Genomic DNA, 22,841 nt, shown 5'->3' with positions numbered 1-22,841 from the left:
CTAATAGTCATCTATTTAAACCTATGGGAGCTGAAGTCACCAATCAATATACAAGCATTTATTAAGCCATCACCTACTATATCCCAGGGATTGTGGTAAGTGGTTGGAATACAAAGACGCAACAAATGAAAATCTCAGCCCTCAGTGAGACTACGACCTTGTGAAGGAAGCAAGGGATTCTTAAGAGGCAGAGGTAAGGAGAGAATACATTCCACCTAGGAGGGACAGCCTGGGTAAAGGTCTGGGGACAGGAGACAAGAGCCATGTGTGTGAAGAGCAAGAAAGCCTGTTTTGATTGATGGGTAGAGTTTGTGAAGGAAAATAATATTTCTAATAATTTGTGAAGGGAAATGATACTAATAATATACTAAAGGTGGAAAGGGATGTGAGGACCAGATTGTGAAGGGCTTTAAATACCACAGGAGATTTTCTTTTATCCTGGGGTCAATAGAAGCCACAGGAGTTTAACTCATAGGGAGTGACAGGATCCATCCTGCACTTGTAGGAAAATCACTTTGCAGCCTGGAGAGGGACGAGATTGTGAGAGAAGAGGCAGTGAGACCAGTGAGGAGGTTACTAGAGTAACCCAGGGGACAGGCGATAAGGGTTCGAGCTGAAGAGTGGGGGGAGTCTGCCTGCTGCTGAGTGACCCCCATGGGAGGTATATGGTGGAGGGAGAAATTCCAAGACTTGGAAAATGAATGGATGCGTGGGACGAGGGAGGAGGAGGAAATAAAGAACAACCCTGAGGGTGCAAACCTGGAAGACTGAAAGGGAGACAGAAAAAAGGGACGTTTGGAAAAGGGGTGGGATTGTGGGGAGGAAAGACAGAGCTGTCTTGGGGAGATATCCAATGGCCACTCTGGTCAGTTTGGTACCAGATGATGGTCCAGAACTCAGGAAAGAAACTGGCTAGATACACAGACCTGCTGAAAGGGACACTCAAACCCACGCGGATCGATAAAGCAGGACGGAACGCGGAGAGGAAAGAGGTCCCGCGAGTGGAAGGAGGGCATGTGCACATAGGACGCCTGCCATGCGCTGGCACTGGGCTGAGCCCTGCACAAGATCTCCCGGGATCCCCACGACTCGGCCAGGTTGGGCTCTGCCATTACGCGCATCGCACAGCCGAGGGAGCTGAGGCAGGCACTGAGCAGGGATGGATCCAGGGGCTGACTTTGAACCTGCAGTCACCGGCTACATCTGGGTGAGGGAGCGCAGAGTCTGGGGGAGCCTGGTCCTGCGGGGCCCAGCAGGGAGCCGCGATGTGAGCGTACACGTGCTCATGCGGCACTGGAAGGCGGACGGAGGGCCACGGAGGGCCGAGGAGGACCCTCCGCTCCCTTCCCAGGCTCCCCCCCTAGACCCCCGGGGCTTCGCTCCTCCCTCTTTGGTCCCGGGGCTGCCCTCCGTGCGTGTACACGTGGATGTGGATGTGCAGACGTGGGCCTCCACACACGTACGGATCAAGGTATGGAAGTATAAACTACCTCCATCCCGGACTCCCGGGCCCCTCCCCCCGCCCGCCGGGTCCGGCCTGGGGGAGCCTCTAAGACCCCCCCTCCCCCCCAAAGACTGCCTCAGGTTCAAGGGCTGGCAAAACTCCCGTGGAAAGGACGAGGGCCCTGCTATTAAAGCACCTGGGCGCTCCAATCCGGGCTCTGCCCCTTAAGTGGGCCTGGTCTGCTGGGGCCTCATCGTCCCCATCGGTAAAACCCACGAGGCTGGACTCGGTCGCCTCCGAGCTCGTGATTATCCTCATTTCTGAGAGGGGGAAACCTGGCTGCGCTTGGGTCAGGGGCAGAACTCGAACCCAGGTCTCCGAGGCAGTTTTCCGCGTCAGCACGTGGTGTCTAAGAGGTTCGGAGAGGCGGCGCTGCGCGCTCCGCCGCCTGGGACTAGCGCGACCACTTCCGGGGGCCTTCCTCCCTTCTCCCCTTCTCCTCTCCAGGCTCCGGCTCCGCCCACGAGCGAGCCGGCGGACCGGCGCTCCCCGCCCCTCCCCTCCCCTCCCCTCTCCTCGGCGCGTGCGCTCCCCCTCCCCTCCGCTCGTGCACGCCCTTTCTCCTCCTCCTCCCCTCCGCTCGTGCACGCCCTTTCTCCTCCTCCTCCCCTCCGCTCGTGCACGTCCTTTCTCCTCCTCCTCCCCTCTCCCCCCTCCCCTCCGCTCGTGCACGCCCTCTTTCTCCCTCTCCTCCCCCCTCCCCTCGGTTCGCGCACGCCGTCTTTCGCTCTCTCCTCCCCGCTCCCCCCAGCTCGCGCGCGCCCTCCTCCCCGCGGCCAGGATAGAGCAAGGCTCTCGCTTTCGCTAGCTCGCTCGGCCGCGGTCCGCGGCGGTTGCTGCCCCACGTTAGGGGAGGCACTTCCGGTGTGCGACTGGGTGGCCGGATGACGTGGCTGAGTCAGAGGAAGAAGCTGAGGCGAAGGCAGCGGCAGCGGCGGCGGCGGCGGCGGAGCGGACTCGGCGGGGCGGGGGCTGCGCTCGGCCGCGGGCGGTGACGGCGACGGCGGGTCCGGTTCGGGCAGCGCCGAGGCGGCAGCGGCAGCGGCTGGGCCCCGGCCCTGTGCGTCCGCGCGCGCGCGCCCCTTGGATGTGAATCGGCGGCGGCGGCGGCGGCGGCAGCGGCAGCGGCAGCGGCAGCGGAGGAGCCTCGGGCGGAGGGCCGGCCGGCGCCGGGCGGGGGGAGTGCGCACCATGGAGCCGCGGCGGGGGGTCGCCCGCGCGGCGGTGGCGGCGGCGCTGCTGCTGCTGCTGCTGCCGCCCCGGGGCCGGGCGGACGAGCACGACCACACGGTGAGAAGCCGCGCAGCCTCGGCCTCGCTTCCCGGAGGCCCCGGGCGGGCCCGGCGCGGCGGAACCTGCGAGCTCGGGGAGGGGAGGGGAGGGCCGGGCCCAGTCCCGGGGCGGTCCTCGGTCGGGCCGGGCTGGCTCCGTGGCCGTGGCTGCTGGGCAGTACGACACAATGGGATCAAAGCGCCCGTCCATCCTGGGGAGGGCGGAAAGTGCTGACCACTTGTGGCGGCCTCCAGGCCCCATGGGGGTTCGGTCCACGTCGGGCCTCTCCGAGTGGGACGGTTCTCCTGAGCAGGGTCAGTAACGGGGGCATTCCACGTGTGCACGCGGCCAACCCCACGCAGGCCCGCGCCGAGGCCGCGCCTGCAACTTTGCTGCCCCCCCTCGGGCCCCTGCCCGGGTTCTGTGCCCCTAGGGCTCGGCGGCCAGGCCCCACCGGGCTGGGGACCGCTTGGTTAATCGTCAGGTTGGAAAGCCAAGCCACTTCGTGGCTCTTTGTGGGGCCCGTGGACCCTGGGAGCCCTAGTAACTTGCCCGGGCTCCCTCGCGGCCCGAGCTGTACGTGCTTCAGTGCCCGGGGGTCAAGGCCTGGACCTGGGCCTCCGGGACGGACCAGACACGGGAGTTCTTGGCAGTTCTAGTGGGCAGTGGCATTGGAATTCTGATCTCAGTTGTCTTCCGTAGTTACTGATAACTGAAAAAACACCGGGAGGATCCTGCGAATCCCTTTATACCTTTAGTGGGACCTGTTTCTCCAGGCATCGGGCTGGCCCCTGGGTTTGACAGCTTCTGGCTTCACGGATGCCAGTGTGTGCCAGCTTATATTTGGTAAATGCCACATGAGCTCATCAGGACACTCACTAAACTTTCGGAACTAACGTGAGAGGCCTACTGATATTCCAGTATTGTAGATTTTAAAGGCCTGTTTATTTTGTTCAGCGGATACCTGGACTTGGAGTTAGAGGATCTGGGCTCAGCTTCAGGTCCTCCTTCTCAGTCCGAGTATATGACCTTGGCAAGTCATACGAATGAGTGTGATGAACTTTGGGCCTCAGTTTCTTCATTTTTAAAGTGAAGGTGAGGGGAATAGATGAATTTTATATCTCCCCCCTCCATTTTTTTAATCTCTTACTGCCTAGAGACTTTCCCTCAACCACAATAGAACGTCTCTGTATAGTAAATGTAGTTAAAACAAAAAACAACACACTGCCAGGACCTAACTGTGTGCTTCATCATGCACCCTTATTCCACTAATTCTCTGAAAGGTGGGAGGCATGCTTCCCTGCTGGTCACTATTGACCATAGTTGTGAAGTTTTTAAATGTTAGTTTCTTTAACATAGTTGTGGGCTTTGTATAAATGCTTGTTCTACTTATTTGCTCTCCACTAGATCGTGCACTTTTTTCTTATGCTTTCTAAGTTCTTCATATTTGTCACTTTTATTGGTTTAACAATCTTTTAAATTCTTATGTCATAATTCATCCATTCAGTCAGCAGGAATATAAATGTTAGACTCTTAGGTACAGGACAGTCGCTGAAGGAAGGTTCTCGGGAGGGATGAAGGACTAGGAATGGCCTTCTCTGGAAAAGATTTGAGCTGAGTCTTGAAGGAAGCCAGGGAACAGAGAAGAGGTGGAAATTTGGAAGGAGGATCTGGATACTAAAGACGTAGGGGTGCAGCCAGTGCAAATGTACAGAGTCAAGAGATGGATTGTGCTGAAGGAGTAACCAGGAGGACAGTATGATTAGATCTTAGTGTGTGTAGAGGAGAGGAGAGTGTAAGGAGACAGGTAGGAAAGGGCCGGGTGGTGGAGAGCTTTAAGTGTCTAAAGGAGATTTTGTACTTGATCCTGGAAACATTAGGAAGTCACTGAAATTTTATGAGTAGTGGGTGACACAGTCAGAACTGCCCTTTAGGAAAATTACTTTGATAGTTGAATGGAGAATGAGTTGGAACTCCCTTGGGGAAAGACTGGAGTAAGCTGGGAGGCCAATTAGAAGACTATTGTAATAATCCGATGGAGAGGTGATAAGGACCTGAACTGGGGTGGTAGTTACTAGAGTGGAGAGAAGGGATGCTATAGGAGATACAGCATGAAGGTGGAAACAATAAAATTTGGAATAAATTAGGGATTAGCGACTACTGTGATCATAGAACCTCCTTTTTAGTCACTTTTCATTCATTCTCTCCCTCAGCATTAGGCCCAGTCAGTGGGTACTTACTTCCTGGTCTAGTTCTTTGTTACTACCTAAAATGTTGGTATGTATAACCCTTTACCTCTGCATTTGATCTTGGTGGAGGGGAGGGGTGTAGGTAGGGTATATTAACTGTATATCTCTAGTTGTGTTAATGGGTCTAATATACACTTTAGTGATTTTTTTAGTATGTTTCCAGATTGTTTTCAGGACCAATTCACAGTGTGCCTGTATGATTCTACTTTTCATATAAAAATGTCAAATTTCATGTTAGAATTTTCATTTCTCTTTCCTAAATAACTGTAAAAGAGGGCTACTTTCAGTGACTACATAGAACTTTCTGTCTTTGATTAATTTGCTTTTAATTTTTGTTGGATGCTCTACTGGTTGAAAGGATAATTGCTAACTCTTTATTCTTCGAATATTGTATAGAAGCCACTACTATAGTAGTTAAAACTGTTGATTAAGCACTTTGTGCTAGTAAAAATATTTTCCTAAGTACTGAGTATGTAAAGTTAAGATTAGCTCACTGATCTCTAGATGCTTATATCTGATGGGGAGGCATGAAGTTTACATTTAGGTAACTTGTAGACACATAATCTTGGAACTTGAAGAGATTTTAGCGGAGTCCAGTTCCTTTGTTTTACAGATGAACATTCGGAGACCCAGAAAGGTTCTCATTTGCCCAGTATTTGGCTAGTGGTGGAAGTCAAACTCAGCTGTTGACTAAAAGGCCGGTGCTTTATCTAGCACAACATGCTACTTCTTACAAATTAGGATGAGATAATTGCAAAAGAGAGGTCTGAACAAATTGTTCTTAGATATTTTCTTGGAGTAAGGAAAATCACTGTCAATGTTCAGTATTTTTATAGCATTGAATCAGTGGTATCAAGCACATATGCATGTTTATGAGAAAGGTTCTTATTTACAGTTTCTGATTTACATTTCTTTACACAAGAAACATTTTGACTTTTATATTTAGTGAAGAAATGTGTTGAAGAAGTTTAAAGATCTTAGGAAAAATAATCACAAACAGTTAAACAAAAAGAACCCCATTAAAATGTAGTTTTAATTTCAAAAATGTTCTTTTCAGAAATTTACAGTATTTGAGAATCATATTTTAGATATAAGAAAATCTTAGATAACAGATTTTAATGATTGCTTTAACTCAAAGAAAGTGATATTTTATTGAGTTGCTGAGTAAAACTGGAACCATGTGCATGTCAATTCACTTACCTCTTATTACAAAGTATTAAGTAACTATAAAGTATTTGCTTTAAAATGTAAAGAAATGTCCCCTGAAACTTTACTTTTGCCAAGTCTCTTACCGTTATAGAGTAATTGAAAATAGATATTTACTTCAGGAATATAACAATGAACAAATGAGATAGAGAGGGCATTGAGATACATCAGTTAGAAGTTTTTCCTATAATGGAATTTTCCATTATAGGAAAGACCTGTGAATTTTTGAAGCCTTGGAAGAAAAAGAGTGGATTGGAGAGGATGTGGTGAGGAAGAGTGAAAGTTAAGAGACAGGTTTTATGGGCCCAGTAGAGCTTATGAATTACTTATGAATTGAATTTACAATTGGGTGGTAGTTTTTAATAGGTCAAGTTAATAGGTCACCAACTTTGATGTGAAGAATTTTCTAGTAAGAAAATTTAAGATAAAAGTAAAATTAAGGGAAACCTTAAATTTGTATTATTCTTTGAGATGATAAAAAGAGTTCCAGATGTTTAAAATAACCGATTTTGATTATCAGCCGTGAATTTGTTGAGTAGAATTGCACAAGTTGGTTATATATTTGGTATTAGTGCCATAGAATGCAAATGTTATACTGTCTTAAAAGTCACTTAGACTAAAAGTTTTAGATGGGCTGGATGGAGGACATTTCTTAAATTCTCAAGTATACGAATCTTTTCAGATGTCTTTAGGTCAGGAATTCTGTCCATGCACTTATTAAATTTTTCTTTAATAACTGTATTTAAATATAATTGGTTTCCTTTGTAATACTACGTATTTTATGCACTTAAAAAAACATTCTGAGAAGACATAGGCTTCAGCAGACTATCAAATGGGGTGCATGATGCAAAAAAAATGTTAAGAACTACTTTCGATGAAAATGTGGCTAGAGTGGCTTCACAACTTCAGTGGAGAATTCCCAGATTGTTTTGAAAAAACTTGGGATGCTGTGAAAGTAGGCCACTGGTGGAGTGGAGCTTAAGTCATTTCACTTTACAAAACCTTTTTCTTAATCCAAAAGATGATAGTGTTGATCCTTCTCACTCTAATAATTTACGGGCCTAGGAACTATGAAGTCATTTATCTGTACTTTATTTTATCTATGTTTTATATCTGCCGAATGGCAAAGTGGGTAGGTAGAGGTTCTGCACTTGGAGTCAGGAAGACTTGAATTCAAATTTGGGCTCAGATGCTTGCTAGCTCTGTCAGCCAATAAATATTTATTAAGTGCCTACTGTGTGCTAGGTGCTGTGCTAAGCACTCGGGATCCAGACACAAAAAGAAAAGCAGTCCCTTCTTCAAGCAGGTTACAATTCAAATGAGAAGACAAAGCACAGAAAGAAACTGAAAAGGCAAGAGAGGTTTGGGGAGCGGAGCCAAGCCAAGTGGAGGAGTCAGAGAAGTCTCTATGGTAGTGCAGCTGGGTGAGAAATTTGCTGTGGGAGTTGAGGTCTTTCCTTCAGTGGAGGTCTGGAGTTATAATCCCATCTTCCAGTCAGAAAGGCAAAGAGAGGGTAGTGATCAGGTGGAGTACAGGAAGATGAGGTTATCCCAATACTGAGGTTCCTGGGGCATGGAAGTCAGTCAGAAGTAAGTCCCAAGCTAGTGCAGCCAGGTGAGAATGAGGAGACTCTGGGTAAGTCATTTAACTGCTGTCTGTCTCAGTTTCTTTAGCTGTAAAAAAGGGCATAATAGTACTTTCCTCCCAGGGTTATTGTGGGGATAAGATTAGACAATATTTGCAAAATGCTTTGCAAACTTTAAAGTGCTATATTCATGCTAGTATCATCCTTCTCCTTTTCCTCATCTCCTTTTCCTCATCATCATGGTCTAGATGAGAGATAAGAGATTAGAACTTGGGGTTCTTAACCTGAGGGGTTTGTGAACTTGTTTTAAATATTTTTATCATTGTATTTCATTATAATTAGTTTCTTTGTAATACTAAATATTTTATTTTTATATTTTCAAAAGCTTTCTGACAAGGGGTGTATATGTATAGGTTTCATCAGACCACTACCAAAGGGGTCTCCATGACATTAAAAAGATTAAGAACCCTTTAGACTTATGTAAAATTTTTGGACATTGTCACATTTTAAATAAACTATTAGAACTTTTATATAAGGGAAAGCTGGTGCAACTTTTTATAAAGATTTCTTTTGTGTAGGAAATTTATATTGTCTAGTTTTAGGAGTTTTTGATACTTGATTTTCTTAATGTGAAACTTGATTTTAATTTTAAAATTATTATTTGGAACCACTCTTCTGAAGAGCATCAATTATTTATGTATGTAGGTTTGGAGGTGTGTGTGTGTCTTTGTCTATATATTTAAATTTCTATATACACACATATAAAGTGAGAATCACAGAATGCTAGATTTGGCAAGAATTTTAGTAATTATTTAGTTTATCCCTTTGTTTTACTGATAAAGAAACTGAAAGATCCAGCAGTGGGTCAGTCAGGACTAAGACCTTGATGGTTGAACTACCAGTCTTTTCCCCACCATTCTATGTCTTTTACAAACAATTATCATCAGATTGCTTATCCAGAAAGATCTCAGCATTAAAAACCAACAAACAAAAGAACAGAATTACTAGTAACACTTATTCAAGCCTTGGATTGCTTAGTTTAATGTATGCATGTCTTTTGTCAGCTAAAGTAAGTTTCTAAAGATCAGAGATAGATGCTATTATCTTAATTCACAGATGAGGATGTTGAGGGCCAAAGGGTTATATGATGATCAGATAAATCAACTAGTTAATATCAAGAGGAATTTGTCTTTAAATCACTGCAGGTTGTTAAATCCCCTTGGTGTTCTTTCCATTAAATCTTGTTTCCTTGAAAATCTGTAATTATGAGCTATGAAAAAAATAGAAAATTTGATTAAAAAGGATCGAATTAGTTAACATTTAAAGCGCTTTTTAAACTTTAAAGTGCTGTATAAATGTTAGTTATTATGATTAATTACTAGATTCAGATCAGTGATTTCATTGGTGTGTAGTACTCTCAGTGTGGAAACTCCCTCTACTAATAATGAAGTAACAGCAGCTATTTTTCATCTTAGACTCTTCAGACAGTTGTTTGGAGCACAAAGAGTTCAAGTGAGTTGCCCAGGAATACAAGCTAGTATGTCACAGGTGGGACTTGAACTTGAAAGAGGTCTCGGGACTCCTTTACACTATTAAAAATTATTGAGGACCCTCAGAAAAGCAGAAAGCTTTAGTTTATATGGATAATATTTGACATAACTTATGTTAGAAATTAAAATTTCTTAGTATTATAAAAAGTTTTGATGTTGCTTGTTGTTTTAAAAGTTTTTCTATTTCCTTAAATAACTGACATTTTCAGAGAATGAAGTTCTCTGCTTAATTGATTTTTTTAACCCTTGTTGAAAATCTTCCTAAAATTATTTAGTCTATTTTCTTGCCTTACTGTAAAAATGTTTCTTTCAGATTCCTTCACTGACTGATTCATAATCTGAACATGAATTCTTAGTAATCTTGTATACATTGTGGGAGGTGTGTCTTGGTGCTGATGCTAAGACATATCCTTGAAGTTGCATATCTGTATATATTTGTAAATAGCCCAAATTTTTATGATTTGCTTGTTTTCCTAAAACTCTAATGCAGCTAAATTGGATTTGGGTTAATTTGAGTTTCTGTGTGGGAATTTTGTCTCCATAAAATTTTAAAAATAGTATTCTCTCTTTAATCATGTACCTGGATTTCGTTGAAAAGTCAGTTTTCATGTTTATAAAAATCTACAAGTTTCAAAGACAAAATATGAAATAAAATTTAACAAGTATTTATTTTTATTCAGTCCCTAAATGGGGACTATATGCAAGACACTAATAGATGGTGAGGGGGATGGGAAGATAAATGACAGGGCCCATGTCTCAAGAACCTGAGGATTTTTTTCCTTGGGTCTTATGAATCAGTTAAAAGATCTATAATTTTACTTTTGTCATTAGTTACTTTGTGGAGTGAGGAAAGTGAACTCATAAAAGGTACAGAAGACCAAGCCTCTTGCAGCTTTGATACTTCCCCCTTATAGTAAATGGCATCAGTGTGTACAGACCACGTGTGTATATGCATATAATCATTAGGATTGACTTCGTCATAAATGTATCTATCCATCTTATACTTAACTAAATTTGGTAACATTTTTTGTTTGGATCACTCCTTAAATTTTTTGTTTTTTAATAAGGAGCATATAGTGTAGAGTGTGAACTAGATTTGCAGTCAGGAGACCCTGCTTTGCCACTGACTAGTTGTGTAACTTTGAGAAAGTCACTTCATTTGTCTGGTTTCTTCCTCTGTAAAATGATGATAATCGGAGGAGGAGGCGGAGTAGAAAGACCCACAGCCCATAAAATATCTGTAAAGAAGAACTCCCAACAAATTCTGGAGCAGCCGAAGCCACAGAACAATGGAGTGGAGGAGTTTGCTGTTCCAGAGAGCCCTGAAAACCTGACGCTAAGCCCCGGACCCGGAGCAGAGCCCAGCCCTGCGTTGGCTGCGCGGCACCGAGAGGAGCAGATCCCAGCAGGCTTCAGGGACAGAATCTTCAGCAGCCGTGCAGGTCCTTCCACCCACAGGTGACAAGGGTCGGTGAAAGGGTCTGTTTGGCTGGTCAAGAGGGGAGTGGAGTGTCCCCATAACTCAGGCCCCCTCAGGAGGCAGCAGTGGGGGGGGCTGCAGCGGTCAGAGGCTCCCAGAGAAGGCTGGAGCTCGGATCCATTGTTGAAGGTCTTCACATAAACCCCCTGAGGGAACTGAGCTCCCTGAGGCGGCCCTGACCCAACCTGAGCACCTGAACTTAATCTGACACTGAATAGCAGCCCTGCCCCCACCCAAAGCCCTGAGGCTGGGAAACAGCATTTGAATCTCAGACCCCAGGCCCCCGGCTGAGCAGATCTGGAGGAGTGGTGGGTGTGGAAAGAAAGCTTAGAAGTCAAGTCACTGGCTGGGAAAATGCCCAGAAAAGGGAAAAAAAATACGACCATAGAAGGTTACTTTCTTGGTGAACAGATATTTCCTCCGTTCCTTTCTGATGAGGAAGAACAATGCTTACCATCAGGGAAAGACACAGAAGTCAAGGCTTCTGTCTCCCACACATCCAAAATAAATATACCATGGGCTCAGGCCATGGAAGAGCTCAAAAAGGATTTTGAAAATCAAGTAAGAGAGGTGCAGGAAAACTGGGAAGAGAAATGAGAGAGATGAAAGAAAAGCATGAAAAGCAGGTCAACACCTTGCTAAAGGACACCCAAAAAAATGCTGAAGAAAATAACACCTTGAAAAATAGGCTAACTCAATTGGCAAAAGAGGTTCAAAAAGCCAATGAGGAGAAGAATGCTTTCAAAAGCAGAATCAGCCAAATGGAAAAGGAGATTCAAAAGCTCACTGAAGAAAATAGTTCTTTCAAAATTAGAATGGAACAGATGGAGGCTAATGACTTTATGAGAAACCAAGAAATCACAAAACAAAACCAAAAGAATGAAAAAATGGAAGATAATGTGAAATATCTCATTGGAAAAACAACTGACCTGGAAAATAGATCCAGGAGAGACAATTTAAAAATTATGGGCCTGCCTGAAAGCCATGATCAAAAAAAGAGCCTAGACATCATCTTTCATGAAATTATCAAGGGAAACTGCCCTGAGATTCTAGAACCAGAGGGCAAAATAAGTATTCAAGGAATCCACAGATCACCGCCTGAAAGAGATCCGAAAAGAGAAACTCCTAGGAACATTGTGGCTAAATTCCAGAGTTCCCAGGCCAAGGAGAAAATATTGCAAGCAGCTAGAAAGAAACAATTCAAGTGTTGTGGAAATACAATCAGGATAACACAAGATCTAGCAGCTTCTACATTAAGGGATTGAAGGGTGTGGAATATGATATTCCAGAATTCAAAGGAACCTAGGACTAAAACCAAGAATCACCTACACAGCAAAACTGAGTATAATACTTCAGGGGAAAAAAATGGTCTTTCAATGAAATTGGGAACTTTCAAGCATTCTTGATGAAAAGACCAGAGCTGAAAAGAAAATTTGACTTTCAAACACAAGAATGAAGAGAAGCATGAAAAGGTAAACAGCAAAGGGAAGCCATAAGGGACTTACTAAAGTTGAACTGTGTACATTCCTACATGGAAAGACAATATTTGTAACTCTTGAAACTTTTCAGTATCTGGGTAGTGGGTGGATTACACACACACGCACACACACACAGAGACAGAGAGCACAGAGTGAATGGAATAGGATGGGATCATATCTTAAAAAAATGAAATTAAGGGGTGAGAGAGAAATATATTGGGGGAGAAATGGAATGGAGCAAATTATCTCCCATAAAAGAGGCAAGCAAAAGACTTTTTAGTGGAGGGAAAAAGAAGGGAGGTGAGAGAAAAACATGAAGTTTACTCTCATCACATTCCACTAAAGGAAGGAATAAAATGCACACTCATTTTGGTATGAAAACCTATCTTACAATACAGGAAAGTGGGGGATAAGGGGATAATCAGGGTGGAGGGAGGATGGAAGGGAGGGCAATGGGAGGAGGGAGCAATTTGAAGTCAACACTTGGGGAGGGACAGGATCAAAAGAGAGAATAGAAGCAATGGGGGGCAGGATAGGATGGAGGGAAATATAGTTAGTCTTACACAACATGACTATCATGGAAGTCATTTGCAAAACTACACAAATATGGCCTATATTGAATTGCCTGCCTTCCCAAAGGGAATGGGTGGGGAAGGAGGGATGAAGAGAAGTTGGAACTCAAAGTTTTAGGAACAACTGTTGAGTACTATTCTTGCTACTAGGAAATAAGAAATACAGGTAAAGGGGTATAGAAAGTTATCTGGCCCTACAGGACAAAAGAGAAGATGGGGACAAGGGAAGGGAGGGATGATAGAAGAGAGGGCAGATTGGTGATAGGGGCAATTAGAATGCTCATTGTTTTGGGGTGGGGGGAGGGGACAAATGGGGAGAAAATTTGGAACCCAAAGTTTTGTGAAAATGAATGTTAAAAGTTAAATAAATTAATTAAATTTAAAAAAAATGATAATCTCTAAGGTACTTTCTAGCTCTGAAGTCTTCTGAACTCTTTCCTCCACTGGATTATAAACTGAAGGACTATGTTTTGTATTCCTAGTGACTTAAAAGGCCTCATACAACATAATTTGACCTAAATATTTGTTGTTGACACGCTTCCAGTTATATTAAATATGTAAGTGTCAGATTAGAGTGGTAGGGATAGAATAGAGAGTTAGTGCAGCCTTAGGGAAGTTAGAACTTACCTGGCCTTCTGTTTGTCATCTCTAGAATGAGGGGATTGAACTTGTAGTCTCCAGGTTTCCTTGTTACTTTAAATTTGTGATCTTATTGTAGATTAAAAAAAAGAATCAGCAGAATTTACTCATTGAGTGTAATATAGATTCCTGTAATATAGACAGACTCCTGTGTTTGGAGTCAGGAAACTTGGGTTCAAATCCTGGTACTGTACTTTAGTGAGTTGGTGTTTCTGAGCATTAGTTTCCTTATCTGTAATATACTTGTACTGGTACTTTGGATTATCGCAGATTGTGGTGAGGACATTACTCTTTTTTTGTAAACTTAAAGGTCTGTGCAAATATGAACCATATATAGAATGAAAAAAAGAGTTTAGTTGAAGATGACTACAAGCCTGGGGGAATGGAAGAATTGTTGTGGCAGGAAAAAAATAGGATAATAGGGAGGGAAGATAGGTAAATGGTAAGGTTTTTTTGTGACAGATTGAATTGAAATGCCGAGTAATAAATTGGGATATAAAGGCCTGAAGACTTAGATGACATACTACGATTGGAGATGGAGATTAAAGAGTTATCATCAGCTTGTTGATAATTGTGGAACAGCTCTCTCAGGGAGATAGTACAGAAGGAAGTGGAATTGAGCATTGTCTTATACATTGATCAAGTCAGAAGAGAAGCCAGTGTGTTAACAGTGTAGTGTCAATAAGTATGCAAGCATATGATTATTTCCTCTAAGATATATCTGCAGATGTTACTGTGTATTTGATACTAATACAGAACCAATTCTGTGTTTAGATGGAAAATACTTCAGGCAATACTTTTAGGAGTGGGAGGGTTTTGTGGGGGATAGTATTCAGAGCTAGAAGGGACCTTAGAAATCATCTACCTCATTGATAAGTTAACTGAGGCCCAGAGAAATGATGATTTTCTTTTTTTTTTTAATTTTTAAAATTATTTTATTTGTTTTCAGTGTTTGACAATCACTATCATACATCTTAGATTTTTTTTCCCCTCCTTCTCCCTGGTTCCCTCCTCCCTTCTTACTCCCTCCCCGAGACGGCATGCAATATTATATAGGTTCTACACGTACATTCCTATTAAATGCATGGTGCATAGAAGAATTAAAATGAATGGGAGAAACCATAAAACAAAACATAATACAAAAGAAAATGGTCTGTTTCTATCTGTGATCCAATTCCATAGTTCTTTCTCTGGATGTGGAAGGTGTTTTGCCTCAAGAGTCCATTGGAAATTTTTTAAGTCCATGCATTTTGATGAAGTGCTGAGTCTACCAGAAACATTCCTTGTACACCGTGGTTGTTGCTATGTACAAAATTCTCCTGGTTCTGCTCCTTTTACTCAGCATCAGTTCATATAAGGCTTTCCAGGCTTCTCTGAAGTCTTCCTGTTCATCGTTTCTCATAGCACAATAGTATTCCATTACATTCATATACCACAATTTGTTTAGCCATTCCCCAATTGATGGGCGTCCCCTTGATTTCCTTCCAGTTTTTGGCCACCAGAAAAATGATAACTTTCTTAAGGTCACAGAATTTAAGTAGTTCACAGCCTGAGTTTATATCTAGATCCTTTGACTCCACTGTTCTTAAACTGCATTTTTGTTTATGACTTATATGCCAAAATTTATTCCATTCGTAAAATTAGAGAATATTAGGGTTGAAGGAGACCCTTAGAGATCATCTGGTCTAAATCAGCTTATGAATAAAGAAATTGAGATCCACAGTCATACAGCTAGATTCAGGGCTAGTCTGAAACTAGAGGCTGATATCCTGATGGAGGTCACTTTTAATGGCTTGTGCCTTCATTTCACTGTGCTTTGTGAATTGTCTGAATTTAGTGCATTTGCAATTCAATTTACTTTATTTTTAAACTACATTTTTATTGTCATCTTTTATTTTTCTATAACCTGTCTTTCTTTTTGAATCCTTCTCACCTTCCCCTCCTAGAGAGCCATACCTTCTAATAGGGGGTAGAGACTAGACCTATGATTTCAAGGATATATGGAGTTCTTTCAGGAAATTTTTTCTTTCAATGCAATTCAGCCCCTTCCCTGCACCTTAGAGTCTTAATCTAAAAGGTCAAATGACTTGTCCTTGGTCACACAGCAAGGAGGCTGTTGAACACAGCCAGTTCTTCCTGGCTTGGACTTTGACTCTGTACTAAACCACACTGTAAAATCGATCAATTTATTGAGAAAATATCCTATTTACTTTAACAAGTATATTTTTGTTTTTTGCCATCAAGAACTATTATTTTTGTACTTAACAACCTCCTACATTATTGTTCTTTCTCTTTGTGATTTTAAGGATTTAGTTCTGTAAATTGTCCCCCCGAACTCCCTCTTTTTTGGCTTCTATAACAGAAACTATTAAAGTAACTAGTATACTAGAGTGGAAGGTGGTACTAAATTTTCTTTTTGGTATGCTGTGATTGTGCTTTAGGCAGAAGGTATTCTACAGGGAATAGAAGTTGATTAGAAAATTGGTATTAAAGGTACAGAGGTAATAACTATGTATGTAAAGATACTATATAGCATATCAGTGAATGTAAAGAGCCAAGTATAGATCTCTGGGAAGTATTCAGAAGTAGAGAGTAGGTTTGGGATTAGGTATAGCATCTAGCAAAATAAAACTAATAATGAAAGAATGCCTGGAAAGGTACGAGAACTAGGATAGGAAAAAAATAGCTTGAACCAGAAATAATGGACAAGTGGACAGAGTAATAATAGGCACAGTTTGAATAAGGTACTTTTTGACTTTATTTCTGTGGTGCTTGTACCAATATTGAAGTCCACAAACTCTCTGTGTAGGAGAGAGGCTTGTAGTTTTAATGGCTGCCTTTTTTGAACTTTCTTGTGCTATTTAAGTTGGTCTAACTTGTTACTCATCTTTATTTTTATATTCTCAAATTATGTTAATTTTTGAATTAATCAGGTAGCTAAGAAATTAGAGAAATTCAAAACCAGAAGGAATCTCAGTCTTAGTCCATATCTCTCATTTTGTAGATGAAGAAACTAAGATTCAGAGGGATTAATTGATTTCTCCTAGAATTAGTACTCAGAATTAGATAAATTAATGGATGATAGATCTTATAATGAGATGCTGAGGGAAATATATGACTAATAAGAATAATGACAACTTATATAAAGCCTTGTTTACAACACAATAATCGTGTGAATTAAATACTGCAGACACAGTGAGGAAACTCAGCCTTTTAGAGTTTATATGATTTGCCTTTCACCTTACAATAAGTGTTGAATCTGGGACTAAATCTTTTAAGGCTGATATCAAGCAAAGACAGTTCTGGGAAAGATTAACTCTAACTAGATGCTCTACTGGAAGGCATGTAGAAGACTAAAGAGGAAATTCCATAATTTTTTTTACTTGTTAATATCATGTTTTTTAGTAAACGATATTTAATAGCTAAAATTAGGTTCTTGGACTGTCAATCTTGTTTCTCTTTTCCCTGTCCTGTGAAAATATGGATAATAAAATAGGCTCTTGGTTTGCTATTTATAGTAGTATAAATATTATTGCTGTAACATTGTATATTCCCTTTTCCCCAGTTCAGTTTTTATGGTGTTTATTAAATGTCTGTTATGTGTACTTGGAATACTCTTGGGAATACAGGTATGATTTAGAACTGTACTATTAAGTTTTATTCATTTTAGTAGGAGGGAAAGTATATACACATGCATATGAGAATGGGCATGTGTGTGTATACATACTATGTTAGTATGTGGAAAATTCCATGAAGATATAACAGCTTTCCATCTGTAGCTCTGCTGAACAAGATGCTCTTCCCAGGACAATCTAATCACTCCAGATCTCATCACCATGCAGCTAACTTAACTCCTTCCCACCTGTCTTAGCCTCCTTTCCCTCTCATTGGAGGACTGGAGGGTAGAACAGTAAACCTCTTCCAAAGCTTTCATTTATAGAGGACAGTTTGTTGATTTCCATCTTTAGCTCTCCTTGCAACATGATACTCCCTCTCACCCCCACATCCCCATCCCTTGTCCCCTCCTCATTCCTCCAGATTCCTTTTATGTTTTGTCTTTCTCTTCCTAACAGCTAGGTGGCTTGATCACTGGCCTTGGAGTCAGGAAGACCTGATTTCAAATCCAACCTCAGACACTTAGTAGCTATGTGACTTTGGGCAAGTCACTTCACCTGTTTGCCTTAATCCACTGGAGAAGGAAATAGCAAACCACTCTAGTATGTTTGCCAAGAAAACCCTGTGAATAGTATTAGTGTGATACTAGCCATGGGATCACTAAGAGGAGGCACAACTGAATGACTGAACAGCCAACAACATTAGGTTGTAAACTCTTTGAGAGTAGGACTGTCTTTCTTTTTCTTGTTCATATCCCCAGCACCTGACACAGTGCCTGGCACAGCCTGGCACAAGTGGGTTCTTAATAAATGTTTCTTGAATTGAATAATAGATCCTTTGGGCTGATATTACTAGTTTTAACAAATCTTTAAGATGATTTGCACCATAACTGTAGGGAAGAGAGAGTTTTGTAAGATTGAAATGTGTTTGGTACTTTATTTTAGCTTAGATGTTTCTATCTAGAAAAATGCTGTACTTGAACTTAAGTTCATAATTTTATATTCTAATGTGTTTTCTTTTTAGTACCAAGATAAAGAAGAAGTTGTTTTATGGATGAATACTGTAGGACCATACCACAATCGCCAAGAAACATATAAATACTTCTCACTTCCTTTCTGTGTGGGATCGAAAAAAAGCATCAGCCATTATCATGAAACACTGGGAGAAGCACTTCAAGGCGTTGAGTTGGAGTTTAGTGGCCTAGATATAAAATTCAAAGGTAAATATTTCAGAATTTGTAAATTATAAATTAGGCACTAAGAAATGTTTTAATCTATAAGTTAAATATTTATTTAGAAAATTCTTAACATGATTTAATAAAGATTTCCTTTGAAAATTTAGAAAAAATTTTGTGGCTAGACTCTTAATCTATATAGGAAATTTAGAAAAATCTTTGTTTTCATAGAGTTTAAGTTATATTCTTTTTCTAGCAACCTGGAAATATTTTTTGAGTTAATAGAGGACTGGGTATGATTAACTTGGAGAAGACAATACTTAAGGGGCACATAATCACTGTTTTCAGGTATTTGAAGGACTGTCATATGGTGGAAGCATTTGACTTGTTTTGTTTGTAGTGGACTGTCATTTTGTGAGGTGATGGAATGAGAGGGGAAGCATGTGATAAGTTCTTGCTCTGTGCTGAGCACTGGACATACAAATAGGACAGCGAGATTATGCCAGTGTCCAGATTGGTCACATTCTCATTGGATGAGATATAGTATAAAGGAGGGTGCGTTTTCTTGGCAAACAGAATGACTCAGTGACTTTTAGGGTCTGGCCACAGAGTAGCAGGCAAGATTGTGGGGCCATGAGGACTCTAGGGAACAATAGCAGGGCAAATTTGGGTCCAAGTGCTGACATAGAGTTGGACTCTGGGGTACCTCTGGTAGAGATGGGAATTGGCTGTGGTGTCCAATACTGGTGGGAAGTGGATAGTGGGCATTTTGTTGGGAAAAGGGAAAGATTGGCTACTGGTGGTGCTCCTCTGTCCTGATGCCTTTCTTCAGGCTAGGGCAGGGGAAGGGAAGGTCCTTTGCTCTTTGTAGTGGTTGGCTATGTTCTTGTCTGCTTTGGGGTGGATGATATTTAAATATATAAGAGTTGATGAGATTACCAAGAAAGGGCCCAGGACAAGTGCTTTGGGATCACCCACAGTTAAGAGGTGGGATGTAGATGATGATTTATTTAGCAGATGATAATAATGAATTATCAGACAAGGGGAAGAAGACCTGGAAAGAATAGTGTCAGAAAAACTCAGGGAGGAGGGTGAAGCAGTGTTAGATGCAGAGAAGTCAGTAAAGTTGAGGATTTAGTGATTAAGAAATCATTGGTTATGTTGGAGAGAGCTATTTGAGTTGAGTGATGAGGTCAGAAGCCAGACTGAAAAGTGTTGAGAAGTGAACTACAAGTAGATTTGTACTTTGAATGGAATATTTACTTATGAACTGGAGGAAAGAACAGTTATGACATGATGACACTTTTGTCATTTTTAGCTCCTCATTTGTGTGCTGAATACGAAGTCTGATTTTTTTTTAATCTCCCTAGAAGCTTTTAATTGTTTCTGAATTATATCTGTATAGTTGGTTGAATTTAGGTTTTTTGAGAGCATGGACTATTTCATTTTTGTCTTTTTATCCCTAGTGCCCTAGAATAGTTGTGATCGTATAGTTAAAGGAAGTATTGGCAGTATGATTTTAGCGGGGAGGAAGCATTGGATTGTCAAGAGTCCTTGAGTTCACATTCTCCTATTACTATTTATTGCCTTTCTGACCTTGGAGAAATGTGAGAGAGAGACACACACAGACAGACAGACAGAATGAGAATGAGAATTGTGTTCCCTAAGATATGTCATCCATTGTACCTATCCTTGGTCATTTTTCAGCAAATTCCTTAGGATTTTCCTATTGTTCAAATCACATCATCAGTATGACAAGGACTTGTGATTTCATCACCATAGGGACTCCTTCCACTGATGCAGATCATAAGCTGCCTCTAACTCATGGTCTTAGTTTCCTGAAGCCTAGGAGAGGAAGCGACTTGCCCATGGTCACCTAGTTCATGTGGGTTACAGGTGAAAGCATGTGTTGTTGAGTTCACATTCAGCACTCTCTTTTATCCATTGTTGTTGTGCTGCCTTATCAAAGAGTGCAAGAGAAAGAGCATTGGATTTGGAGTCAGAGAACCTGCACTGAAATGTCAGTTCTGCCACTTAAGTATCTGGGTGACTGTGGGCAAGTCGCTTACTTCTCTGGGCCTTTCTAAACCTCTGTAAAATGAGGAAATTGAATTAGATTACTTTTTTGGGAGTCATAATTCCAGATTTCTTGCCAGAATGATTGGACCAGTTTACAGTTTCACCAGCAGTGTGTTAGTATGCCTGTCTTTGCAGCTCTTCCAGCATTGACTGATTGAATCATTTGTGATCTTTGCCAATTTGGTGGGTAAAAAACTTCAGAGATATTTTGATGAGCATTTCTCTTATTATTAGTGATTTGGACCAGTCTTTCATGTGGTTTGCCAATAGTTTGTTATTTTTCGAGAACTATTTTTGGACAACTTTTTGTGTGATTTATTAACATTTATTTATTTATTATTTATTTAAAAGTAGTTTATTTCATAGTATCAGGATTACAGATTTCAAGACCCATTTCTCCTTTAGGAGGTTGTGCATATTATTCTGATAGATATGTTATCAGTTCCATATAGATTGCGAATGTTATGTCTTTATGTGATACATCTACCACAGATATCTTCTTTAACCTGTTTCTTTTTTATTTTAGAGATATTACTTTTTGTTAGTTTTTTAAATTATCTATAAAATCAAATCCATTAAAAATTTCTTAAAACTTTTTGACTGATGAAAAATTTTCTTTTTCTCCACAGTTGAGGTGAATAGATCATTCCCTTTTTTCTTTTAGTTTGTGTGTTAATTAAAAAACATCAAATCCTTAAGGAAATTAAAGTTTTTGTAGTACATGTATGGTGTGAGGTTGGCCTCTGAACTAAATTTTTGCCTTGCAACTTTACAAATTTCCTACTAATTTTTTTGAAAAATAAGTTTTTATTGATATCTTTGGCTATTTTATATCACTATGATTTTCCTCAGTGACCCTCCTCCCCTTTTCAGATAGCCATCCCATATGTAACAAATGATATTTTTATTAAGGATAGGAAGAAGAAAATCAGCATAACTATTTAATTCGTTGAAAAATTTTGAAAATACATGCAGTGTTCCATACTCATGGCTTTCCTACCTCTGCAGAGGAGTAGGAAGGGGGTATCTCCTCATATTTTTTTTTTTGAGCCATGTAATTCTGCACCATTTACTTTTGATTGTTTTTTTTTTCTTTTTACATTGTTTTAAGTCATTGTGTAAGGGCCAGCTAAGTGGCACAGTGGATAGAATGCCAGGCCTGAAATCTGAAAGACTGATCTTCCTGAGGTCAAATCTGTTCTTAGACACTTACTATCTTTGGGACCCTGGGCAAATCACTTAACCTTGTTTGCCTCAGTTTTCTCATCTGTAAAACGAGCTGGAGAAGGACATGGCAAACCACTCCAATATCTTTGCCAAGAAAACCTCAAATGGGGTCACGAACAGTTGGATCCAACTGAAAAATGACTTATCAGTCATTGCTTATGTTGTTTTTTCTTGAGTTCTGCTTAACTTTTCATCAGTTCATGTAGATCTTTTCATGTTTTTCTGTGTTCATCAAATTCTTAATTTCTTACAGCACAGTAATATTCTATTCAATATTTTATATATAAATATATAATATTGTATTTCTTTTGTCATTCTCTAATTGATGTGCATCTATTTTGTTTCCAATTCTTTGGTATCAAAAAAAGTGCTGCTATAAATAATTTGGTGTATGTGAGGAACTTCTTAAAGTGGCATCCTTGGAGTGTAAGCCCCTAAGTATATGGAGTATAAGTAGTGGAATCTCTGGGTCAAAGAGTATGGACATTTTAGTCACTTTATTTATGTGATTCCAAATTTCTTTTCATGATGATTGTAACTGATTCATAACTCTACCAACAGTACAGTAGTGTGCCTGTCTTTCCCCAACCCCTGCAAGGGGGTTGAATATTCTTCACTTTTGTCCTTTTTGCCAACTTGCAGTGTATGAGGTAAACCGTCAGAGTTGGTGTAATCATTTATTTTATTATTAATGATTTGGACCATTCTTTCATATGGTTTTGAATGGTTTGCTGTCCTTTTTTGAGAACTGTTTGTATCCTTTGACCATTTATCTATTGGGTCCCAGCAGTTTTTGGGGAATGATTCCATTTCCTAGGGGTATTTAGTCATGGCTCTTATCATTGATTTTTTATTTTTATGTTTGGGTTTGTCTGTCAGTTTTCTATTTTGTGAAGAGCTCTTCATAAATATCTGTATAAGAGGGCATATCATGAAGTCAAGAGACATGCTACATAAGATTACAAAGGTTAATTCATAATCAAAGAGAATATTATAAGACAGAATGGAAGTTCATGTTGTATTGACCTCTCTTCCTTTTGCACCTTAGAAGATGGGAATTGTGATGCTGATGGGTTTTTAAGTTGGGAAGAGACCAGTGGAGGAGAAGGGCCTAGAAAAATTTGCTCACTGTCATATCATTTGGTCCCCTGACTCCATTATTTGAAGTAGTTTATGTTACTGCAGACTTATCTTCATAAGCACTTCTTAA

General features: G+C 40.9%; 1 protein-coding gene across 2 annotated transcripts in view; it reads left to right on the top strand.

Moving 5' to 3' along the window:
• The first annotated feature begins 2,420 nt into the window (after positions 1-2,420).
• Positions 2,421-22,841, top strand: part of TM9SF3 (transmembrane 9 superfamily member 3) — a 74,125-nt gene continuing 53,704 nt past the window's right edge. Inside the window, exons 1-2 of one of the 2 annotated variants that reach the window (XM_072626447.1) lie at positions 2,421-2,794; positions 18,175-18,370. In XM_072626447.1, coding sequence (XP_072482548.1) covers positions 2,696-2,794; positions 18,175-18,370 — 295 coding nt within the window. In that variant the 5' untranslated portion in view covers positions 2,421-2,695. The remainder of the gene's footprint in view (positions 2,795-18,174; positions 18,371-22,841) is intronic. The other variant, XM_072626438.1, reaches the window with a different exon arrangement.

The sequence above is a fragment of the Notamacropus eugenii genome, chromosome 1 (genome assembly GCF_028372415.1).
Source record: "Notamacropus eugenii isolate mMacEug1 chromosome 1, mMacEug1.pri_v2, whole genome shotgun sequence".
Taxonomy (NCBI): domain Eukaryota; kingdom Metazoa; phylum Chordata; class Mammalia; order Diprotodontia; family Macropodidae; genus Notamacropus; species Notamacropus eugenii.
The sequence above is the reverse complement of the archived record's forward strand: the minus strand, read 5'-3'. Positions and strand labels throughout refer to the sequence as shown.